The 10,600-nt window shown below is 39.3% G+C and overlaps 1 protein-coding gene across 1 annotated transcript in view; it reads left to right on the top strand.

Moving 5' to 3' along the window:
• Positions 1 to 7,228: 7,228 nt before the first annotated feature.
• PEAK1 (pseudopodium-enriched atypical kinase 1) overlaps positions 7,229 to 10,600 on the top strand; it is a 32,841-nt gene continuing 29,469 nt past the window's right edge. The window contains exon 1 of the mRNA XM_009698583.1: positions 7,229 to 10,398. Coding sequence (XP_009696885.1) covers positions 7,229 to 10,398 — 3,170 coding nt within the window. The remainder of the gene's footprint in view (positions 10,399 to 10,600) is intronic.

Below are 10,600 nucleotides of genomic sequence, written 5' to 3'. Positions count from 1 at the left end.
GCAGTACAATGTTTTTCAGGTATTTCTTTTTTGTTTGTTGTGAGTATATTCTGGAAAGGTTTAGCAAAAGTTTGGTAAGATTTATTCTTCTAGTTGTTTTCATGGGCTTAAACAACAGGCAAAAAAGATCAAAGGGCAGGATTTCAAGTGAGCCCAGGAAAGGTAAGTCAGAGATAATTAGATTGGTCAAGGTATAGTCATACTGGTGCATTTTTAATATGCTGTGAAGGGCTTAATTCTCATGATTTTGCTTAAATAGAGTTGGGACAAAATTAATTGAGGCTTTTTTTTTTAATTTTTTAAATAATCATTATAAATTTTTAAAATTATCATTATCATGCTTGTTCCTGTCAGCTGAGGCGCTTACCCTTAATTTGCTGCTAGGTCTTGCAATGTTGTACACAGCCCTTTTAGGAAGCAAGGTAAACAAACTATTTATAAGTCTGGTTTATCTTCCTGGGATTTTGTTTTAAATAAAGTAAAAAAAAAGAAAATTAATTTTCTGTGCAAGTAAAAAGTATCCCTAAAGAATATACTGTGCAGCATTGTCTGAATGATCATTATAAATTTAAGTTTTATTAATGCTAAATGACAATTTTTTCCAAAAGGGGAAGAGGAGAATATTTTTAATAGCTTTCTTCAGTTAAGACTCTCTTATTATTGGAACTCAGAAGAGTTTGTATTCAAATAGATGCCTTGGCTGGTCTATTGGGCCTCAACACCAAATATGAGAGCTTGTCCTTATTACTGGTTTTTGTGTTCTCAATGAGATGATGCAGAATCTAATGAGATTACCTGGGCAGATCCTGAGGATATTTCTTGCCTTTTCCGTGCTCTGTGGCATTATCTGTTTGGGTTAGGTAAATTGTAAAGAAATGCCTGGTTTCTTCTGAAGCATTACAGATTGTCTAGCCCTAGGCAGGTTTTTGCTCCAGTTCGTTGGTTATTTCTATCATGTTTTATTCTTACAAGTTTTATGTAGAAAAAACGTATTCAAGGGTTTCCTTCACTTAGTTTTATGAATTATTTATGTAATTTAAACTCTTTAAAGGAGATAAAATGTAGTGTGAGAAGTTAAAAACAGAAATAGTTTGAAGTTGTTTTCCTGATTGTTTCATACTGTCCTGCAGCAAGTTTGTAGCTAGGTTTTTTTTCAGTACTTTGGGTAGAAGTGATTCTGTTGTCCTCTCCATCCATCATACCCCTTATATCTCAGTAAGTTGGCAACTTTTTAGTCTGGGTCATTGCCTCCTCAATATCCACTGCAAATTCATTGCATTTTCTGCAGAGCTGTCATTTTATGACCTTGGACAGTTACCAGGGCACTCGGTTCTGACTGGAAGAAGAAAAAAGACAAAAATAAAACAAAACAACAAAAAAAAAAACAACAAAACAAAAAAAACTCCCAACTATCTGCAACAAGATAGAACTCTTCTTTTTTAACAGAAATTATAATGCCTGGCATTTATGGAAATTTCCATCTGTGCAATCTGCTGTAGTCACAGTTCTGGCTTGTCACAACAACGATCCAATATTTAGTGAATATTAGTCCACTTGAGGAATAAAATTGTGGCAGTCCATAATGCTGTTTGCCTTTATTTAGTTTCACATTTTTTCCTGGCATACCTCATGTGAAGGAAGTGCCATGACTGAACTGAGCATCACACTCAAGAGTCAGGGTCTATTTCTTGATCTTTCACCAAACTGTGAATCACTGTTCCTCTCTAGAAAAATCTGTCTTATAAAATGCACATTCACATTTGTGAAGTGCTATGAGATCTGTGGGTGCGCTACTCACACTTTTTAATACTGATACTTTAGCTTTTATTTCCAAACTCTGCTGTGGTATTACATAACATCTTTTTTCTTTTGTTTTTTCTTCATTTACATTTCATTAATAAGTGCTGCAAGATTATTCAAAGCACAGTGCTTCCGGGTACTGAATGTAAACAAGTGTGCTTCACAACGTGCCTTCAAATTGGGACCATGACTTCTCTGGCTGTGAAGCTCTTCTCTCGGCTTTGTATTTCATGTATCTAACAGATGTTGCAGTTAGCTTCACTTGGGGTTTTGCTTTCCTTTGAAGTTGGACAAACGATGTAAAATTGAAGAATAATTTTTTTTATGGCATGAAGGACAAAATAAGAACCTGATTAGCACATGTCACATTTGTCTGTGGTCCCAGTTGTCTGTGCTAGGTGATTCACTGGCCCCGAGTCCGTAAGTCTCAACATTCTCTGGGAGATGGAGCATTTCTACAGCCCGTTGCCACCCAGGCAGGACTGTGTGTGTGAAGTTGGAGCATTTCAGTTTTTCCAAGAAGTCTTCTACAATGTTTACAATTATATTAGAGTTTAAAAGAAACAGAAATCAGATACTGGCGAAGAATAACCATCACTTTATTCTTGTTATGTTAGACTTGCATTATTGCTTATGATGATCAGTTACTGTCCAGATCTCTGTAAGTGGTTCAGACGAAACCACAAAGTCATAGTGGTTTTGTGGTGTTTGGGCACTCCTATCTAGGAAACCTAGGTTGGATTCCCATTGCTGATTTTTTCAGTCTGAGGACGTGCCTGTCAATGGTGAGAGATCTGTGGGCTGCTCAGTAGCAATTTATTGGACTGTTGTTTGATAAGAAAGCTGATCAACGCATTTTGCAGCATAAAAATTGCGGACCCATTTTCATGGACAGCAATGCTAAGGCTAAATGCCTTTTCCCTGGAGGAGGACAAACAAAAGGAAGTCTGTACCAAGTACCTAGTGATCTAAGAAGAGATCAAAGACTGATAGTGTTACAATTACAAATGATGAAATGCACACTTGTGCATATTGCTCAGTAATATAGCAGGCATTCATTTAAGGGGAGTTTTTTGCAGCATGCAGCATTGAAAACACATGTCTAATAGGTGCATTCATTTTAATATGCTCATTCATTGAGCAGGCCTGATTAATTAGTGCATGTCACCATCTGGTACTTACTGAGACTATTCATTTTTAAAATGTTGAAATTGTAGGGAATGTTGCACACCAATTAAGTTCCTTTTAATTGGATTATGTTAGTATAAAGTATTACTGGAGAAGGCCTTCATTGTGATTCAGCCAGCATGCATCTAAAGGAGACCCGCCAGCCTGAAATTACTTAGAACAAAGGGAAAATGCCTGAAACGCATGTTTATTACTATCTTTGTGCAGTTAACAAAGATGATGTCAACAAATAAGAGCCACAAAAATACTTCTGCATTTCCATGCAAGGTTCAGTTTCCTGACATGAGGATCTCTCAGCTGATTATTTCTTCATCTTTGCGCTGCAACTCTGAATCTGTCATCTTCTACCTCTGACCTAGAAAGTGAAATACGCTTGTGCGTTTCTGTTTGTTTGATATCAACTTAACAGGGCCCGAGTGAGCCCTCCTGTGTGCAGTTGTCTATCTGCTGAAATGAGGAGCATTATTCTCATGTACACAAAGAGTGATTTGGCCTTTAAAGCTGATAAACTATCTGTGCTGACTCAACTATGTAGCGAATGAAGTATCACGATCTGCTTTCTGCAGCACCACATTAGGAGCAGAACTTGTCTCTCTGTACTCGTTCCTGTCACTGACTCAGTTAGTGAATTTTAGTTACTTAGCATCACTCCACTGCAGTGCTCCCGTGTATAAATTGTGAATAGTTATGTTTATCAACTTACATAAAAGGCTTTGATACAGGGATGAAATGTGCAATGTTGATATTACGTGTTTACTGTTAGTGCTTTCTTCAGAAACCTAATGCTGTTTTGTATTTAACATCTGAGGTTGTTATTGCCTTGATTTTGTGGAGATGGAGTATCTTCAAGTTCTGTCATCTGAACGACTCATTTCAGAAGAGCCAGGAGTTGTGCAGAGTACACATTCCTGTTCCTTAGCAGTTACACGGGCTGTCATGGAAGCAGGGAAGTTACAGAAGAAAACATACCTAATCACTGGCAGCTGAAGCCGATCTGATGTGTGACTGCCTGGATCTCTTGTTGACCTTCTTTGTTTTGGAGAGTAGGGTAAGAATCTAGAGGTGAACAGTGTCAGGGTATTTTTTTCTTGTTGTATTTGGGTGCATTTCCATTACCTTCAATGGACTCTGCTGCCCCCTACCAAGTTGCAGCTGCTGTTAACAGCAATGGGAGCAACAGCCTGAACTCGTGAAGAACGTTGTATCTTTTTTTTAATACTGAAAGGAGATTTCATTTCTGTAATCACTCTCACTATAATTATCACTCATAATAGGGAATCTGTAGTTGAAACAGTAAATGTGTTTTCTTTAAAGGGAGAGGAAAACATCAGAAAAATTGCTTTTAGTTGTACAGCGATGAAGGAACCGCCTGACTTTTTTTTAGAATGCAAATACTTGTTTAGACATAAAAAGATCAGTATGAATTTAATTTGTAGTAGCACAGGAGTGCTGCTGATTTCAAAGTATGAAAGTAGCACAATGTTGGAATTCTTTTGGTTCTTTACTTAAGATACATTTCCTCTTGTTTGAAGGTGCGTATTTCCTCTCTGTTACAGCTGCAGGCAGTGTCATAGCATGCTACAGGAACTTCTCATCCTGCGTGCGCCGAAGCCAATTGGAAGCCCAGCTGTAGTTCACAAACCTGAGAAGTCAGCAGCTCTTGTCTGTTTCACAGACTCAAAAATCATGTTAGAGAGCATGGTTGTGTTTAAACCATTTCCATTAGGTGTTGAAGAGCAAAAGATCTAAAATATCTATACGTGTCTTATGTATTTTCTGTGTACAAGTTACATGTCTGCATTTACACAGACACGTCACCATGTATTTTACTTATAAGCTAAATTGCTGCAGGTGGTACTCCTGGATGTGGGATACATGTTTGCAGAGAGCTATGACCGTGCCATAGTTTTTATACTGACTGGAGCATTGTGTTGTGGTTCTGCTAAGTTTCGTGTGGTTCACATTCATATGTTGAACATAGCACTCATTTGGGTTAGAGGAAAACTGATCAGTATCAGTGTATTTGAGCAAACGAGAACGACTACAGCCAGCGGGAAAAGATAAAAATGTAGTCATACGAAGGTGTGCAATAGAGTGCTTTCTCACTTCTACCCCAACGTTATTAGCAGAAAATGCTTAGCCTGGAGTGCCATAAAGCTGTCTGGTCTGTGATAGGATTCTAGAGCAAGTGCAGTTTATGCAATTTTGGAGAAATAATATCACCCAGTTAAATCTTAAAAACCACACACGCATGCACTAACCCTTTTGTTTAAATTGTCTGTTCAGAGGTTTTATGTAATGGAGAAATATATTTTCCAAGAAATCATTTAGTTTAGATTCTCATTAGTGTAACTTTACTCCTTTTATTTGTTAAATACATGAAAAGAAAGAGGTAACCAGAGTGTAAAATTCTAGTATGTGCTCCCTCGCTCTCTCTTTGATGTTAGGAGAATTATTTCTTAATGTAATTTTTCTGCTTACAATATATGGGCTTGCAAAGCGTTGAAGCAACGAATCTTGGCAGAGATAAAAAATACTTGTGTGTATAAAACAAAGGCTGAAAGTTTGGGCAGATCACTATCTGGCAGACCTTCTACCTCTTAGGTCATACAGAGAAAGCTTTTGGCACTGACATTTTGGCAGAAAGCTTTGTCTGGAAACATATGTAGTCAGCACATGAAATATGATAACCTTGGTACCACGAATGTGTCTGAAGATACTCTAATAGAGTTAGACTTCAGCCCCATCTGGTGTTGGAACAGCATTGCTATAGCAGAGTTTTCCAGCATAGGACAGCCCTTTGCCAAAACAGAGCAGTACGTGAGGAGACTGACAAATTCATACAAGTGTCAGTTTTACTAATGACTTCTATTGTTTGCTACACTGATGAAAACCAGTTGTGCCCGTGGTGAATTCCAGCATAGCTGTCCTGCTGCTGAGCCTCTAACCATGGGCTCTGTAGAGAGCTGTGTCTTTACCTGAATGGATGTATTAATAACGCTTTCAGTGTACCTATGTGATCAGCAAGTATATTTTCACCTGAAGCCTGAAAGAATAGAAAATCATTGATTTTTCAATGCCTGTGTTTACAGAAGCAGCGGTGGACATACAGATTCTTCCACCTCAGTAAAATGTCTCCAATAATTTGAGCTATGCAAGAGTGATGAAGAGACCAGACTTGTGGATTTGGCTTAGAAGGCTTAAAATCTTCAGGCATTAATTCATGAAACTCTCAAATCCTGGATACTCCAGTGACTATAAAGCACAGCAGATTCGTGTTTATTTTTTACTTAAGGCTGATCATTTCAGGAAATAAAGGTTCACTTTGAAAGAGATTTTCAATTCTTTTTCGATTGTTATTTCTGGAGGGGTTAGGTAGAAAATCTACATGTGAAACAAATCAGGGACTAAAAATCCATAGCTTTGTTTTGAGGATATAAGAATGGCTTATTGCCACTATTGTAAGCTAAAGGAGAAGAAACAGTGACTTTCCAGAAAGGTTTCCCCAGCATTATCATCTGACTTTTCCAGGATAGCAGTCCAGCCTGTCTCTTCAACCAAAATACCTGTCCAGTTATAATTTGATTCTGATTTAAAAAGTGCTAAAATGGCAGAGTTTGGAATTGCTTGAACATATTTTGTCACTTAGATGAGCTCATTCACATTCAAAGCTAAAACACATTATCTCAATTGCATTTAGAAGAGTAAAGATACTCTTACTTTCCTGTCTCAAGTTTAAGTAGTTATGTTGAAAGCAATGTGCACTGATCTTTGGTTTTATGTCCTCTTCCTAGCACTTGTTTTATTGGGCAAACTTCAAGGTCAATGGTCCTGAACTAGTCAAGAGAATTATTCTAAATTCTCAGTCATTACCATTTCTCTCTTTCTTTCTCAGCTTTCAGTAATACAGGGCTTAGCTGCCAAAGTTTTAGTTCTTTATGTATGAGAAGATATTTGCAACTTTTTTTGCATTTCAGTTACATGGTTTTGTAAATTTAGGTAAAAAGACCTAAGACGTCAGCAAAAGACTACTTGTTTATTCCAAGTTGTTCATAGTGTAGAAAACTAAGTATAAATGAGCAACATGGTTTTTCCCCATTCTTATCCTCATTCTCCTTTGTGTTTCAGAATGATCACTGCTCCAAACAGTAGCCATAGTAAGTGAACAGAGCGGAAACACATGGATGAAATTGTTACCATGCACTGAACAGCACAGCATCAAGCGTAAAGCTCTGGGAAAATGTCTGCTTGCAACACTTTCACTGAACACGTCTGGAAACCTGGTGAATGTAAGAACTGCTTCAAGCCCAAAAGCTTGCATCAGTTACCCCCAGTATCTGAAAAAAAACCCCTCTCACATGGAAATCTGAAATCCAATGCAAACCAAAGTAACAGCCATCGTGGGAGAAATACAGGAAATTTCCGACCACCTGTGGCAAAGAAACCAACTATAGCTGTGAAACCCACCATGATGGTAGTAGATGGGCAGGGTGTATGTGGCGAAATCAGCACACCAGATCATTGTGAGAATAAACCAGTGCCTGCAGGTTGGAACCGAAACAAAGCTGTTTTGAACAAAAAACCACTGAACAATAATAATGAAGATGAAATTGAGGGTTACAGCCACGTTCATAAGCCTTATGGCAACAATGATGGTGTAGGTAAGATACCAAATAACAATAATAATGGACTGACAGAAGTTTTGAAGGAGATTGCAGGTTTGGATAGCACACCTCAGCTAACTGGAAATGAAATGAACTCCAGAGAAACCTTCTTGGGAAGAATAAATAATTGTTACAAAAGATCGTTAGAAAGAAAGATCCCTCCAAGCTGCATGATGGGTGGAATGAAGGATTCACACAGTAAGCACGTTATTCTGAGTGGAAGCACCGAAGTAATAAGTAATGAAGGTGGACGGTTCTGTTATCCGGAGTTCTCTAGCGGAGATGAGAGTGAGGATGACACGTTTTTTGGCAGCATGCAAGAAGAGCACGAGAGCTGGGATGAAAGTGACGAAGAGTTGCTAGCAATGGAAATTCGCATGAGGGGCCAACCTCGCTTTGCTAATTTTAGAGCGAACACCCTATCGCCTGTTCAGTTCTGCATTGACAAAAAATGGAATACTGTGCCCCTTAGAAACAAGTCTCTCCAGCGGATCTGTGCAGTAGATTATGACGACAGTTACGATGAAATTTTAAATGGTTATGGGGAAGAAACTGTGATTCTTTATGGGCAAGAGAGCATGCAGAGCATGGTGTCTTCTGATTCTACATCTCCTGATTCTTCTTTGACAGAAGAGTCTCGTTCTGGAACAACCAGCAGTTCTTCACAGAAGCTCTGCAATGGAGGGTTATCTCCTAGTACTCCTCAGGACCTCAAATTGATTGAACCAGAATATGAAAGTCTTTGTGATAATCAACAAGTGAAGGATGTGTCAAAAGCTCCCAGAAATGTTCTGAAAAGTCTGGAAACTCACAAGGCAGTCCTTGCGCTTCGACTGGAAGAGAAGGATGGCAAAATTGCTGTGCAGACTGATAAGCAAGAGAATAAAAGTTCTTCGGATGTTGCTGGTCAAGCTGTAACTATAAATTTGGTGCCTGTGGAAGAGCAAGCTAAACCTTACAGGGTGGTGAATATGGAACAACCAGTTTGCAAGCCATATACCATAGTAGACGTATCAGCTGCCATGACCAATGAATGTAAGGAGAATCAGACTGAAACCTCAGAAACCAAAAATACATCGTCTAACCCAAGCTCGCCAGTAACTCCAGGCACACCTATTACATCCTCTGCAGCATCGCCTGTACGCGTAAATGCTAATCTGAAAAAATCCAGTGCAATCAGATATCAGGAAGTGTGGACTTCTAGTACTAGTCCAAGACAGAAGATACCTAAAGTGGAGTTACTTGCTAACAGCTCAGGACCTTCTGTTCCTCCCAGGAAAACAAGCCACAAGTCAGCTCCTACTTCACCTACAGCTACAAACATTTCTTCAAAAACTATCCCGGTTAAGTCTCCGAATTTATCTGAGATAAAATTCAACAGCTACAATAATGCTGGCATGCCACCTTTTCCTATTATCATTCACGATGAGCCCACTTATGCCAAGAGTTCCAAAAATGCTGTTAAAGTTCCTATTGTAATCAATCCAAATGCATATGATAACCTGGCTATCTATAAAAGTTTTCTAGGGACCAGCGGAGAGCTATCCATCAAAGATAAAACTACTAGTATAATAAGCCACACATATGAAGAAATAGAAACAGAAAGCAAAATGTCTGAAGCCATAGGAAGCAAACCCACTGAATTTTCCCAAGTGAAGGGGGTGACTAATAGCTCTGAATGCAGGCTGGGTTCTGTGGCTCAAAAGGTCCAAGAGTTTAACAGCAGCCTCAGTAAAAGTCAGATATCACCACAGAGAAGCCATAGTTCTGACCACAGCTCCCCATCAAGAATTCAAAAGACAATACAAGAGCCTGCAGCAAAAATAGACGTAACACCAGAGGCTTCTGTTGGCGGCAGCAGCAGCAGCAGTAGAGAGAATGCAAGCACGGTGCTTTCACAGATTGTGGCTTCTATCCAGCCTCCACAGTCTCCTCCAGAAACACCTCAGTCTGGACCCAAGTCTTGTAGCGTGGAAGAACTGTATTCCTTACCTCCTGATGCAGATGCTACTAAGAACACCCTGGTACGACCCAAATCTCTGTTTACATCACAGTCTGAAATAGACTCCTCCAAGACAGTGGAAAACACTGCCATTAAAATGCAGAAAGATTCACTTTCACAGCCAGTTGCCACTCAGTCTCCAAAGCCAGTCAGAGCCACCCCAAATGCCACAAGTCCCAAAACAGAGCAAGCACCGCCATTTCCTCCTCCACGGTCCACTTCTTCACCCTATCATGCAAGTAACTTGTTGCAAAGACATTTCAGCAATTGGACCAAACCAAACAGTCCCACCAGGGCAACAGAGGCCGAGTCAATCCTTCATTCAGAGGGTCGACGAGCTGCTGATGCGAAACCCAAACGCTGGATATCGTTCAAGAGCTTCTTCCGCCGCAGGAAAACTGATGATGAGGAAGACAAAGAGAAAGAAAGAGAGAAAGGAAAATTGGTGGGTCTTGATGGAACTGTTATACATATGCTCCCCCCTCCTCCAGTTCAGCGTCATCACTGGTTCAGTGAGGCAAAGTCAGACTCCAGTGAGAAGCCATCGATTGTTTTCATGTATAGATGTGAACCAGCACAAGCTGAACCAAAGGCTGATGATCAAAACAAAAGTGGAGCGGAGTCTGTTATCGCAGATGCACTAGCGAAAGACAAAGGAGAAATGCAGGAAAAGTCTCCAGAGAGCTCCGAACAGAAAATAGCGAGCCATTCGTCGCCACCTCAGATTCCCAAGAAAATCCCCAGGTACTCTGACCATCTTTTTAGTTGCTTACTCAGTAGTGAACTGTCCTGTATATACTGCTGAAAAGGGGAGAAATTCAGGAGTTTTATTATATTAAGTGTAATTTTATCAAAATACATTTCTTTTAGGTAACTTAAAGCATATTTTTAAATTTTTTGCATTATATTGGATATCAGAAAAGATAAATTACTAGAAAGAGTACCT

Source organism: Cariama cristata, unplaced genomic scaffold (assembly GCF_000690535.1).
Source record: "Cariama cristata isolate BGI_N322 unplaced genomic scaffold, ASM69053v1 scaffold10334, whole genome shotgun sequence".
Classification (NCBI taxonomy): Eukaryota; Metazoa; Chordata; class Aves; order Cariamiformes; family Cariamidae; genus Cariama; species Cariama cristata.
Note: the sequence above shows the minus strand (reverse complement) of the source record. Positions and strands in the feature narration are given on the sequence as shown.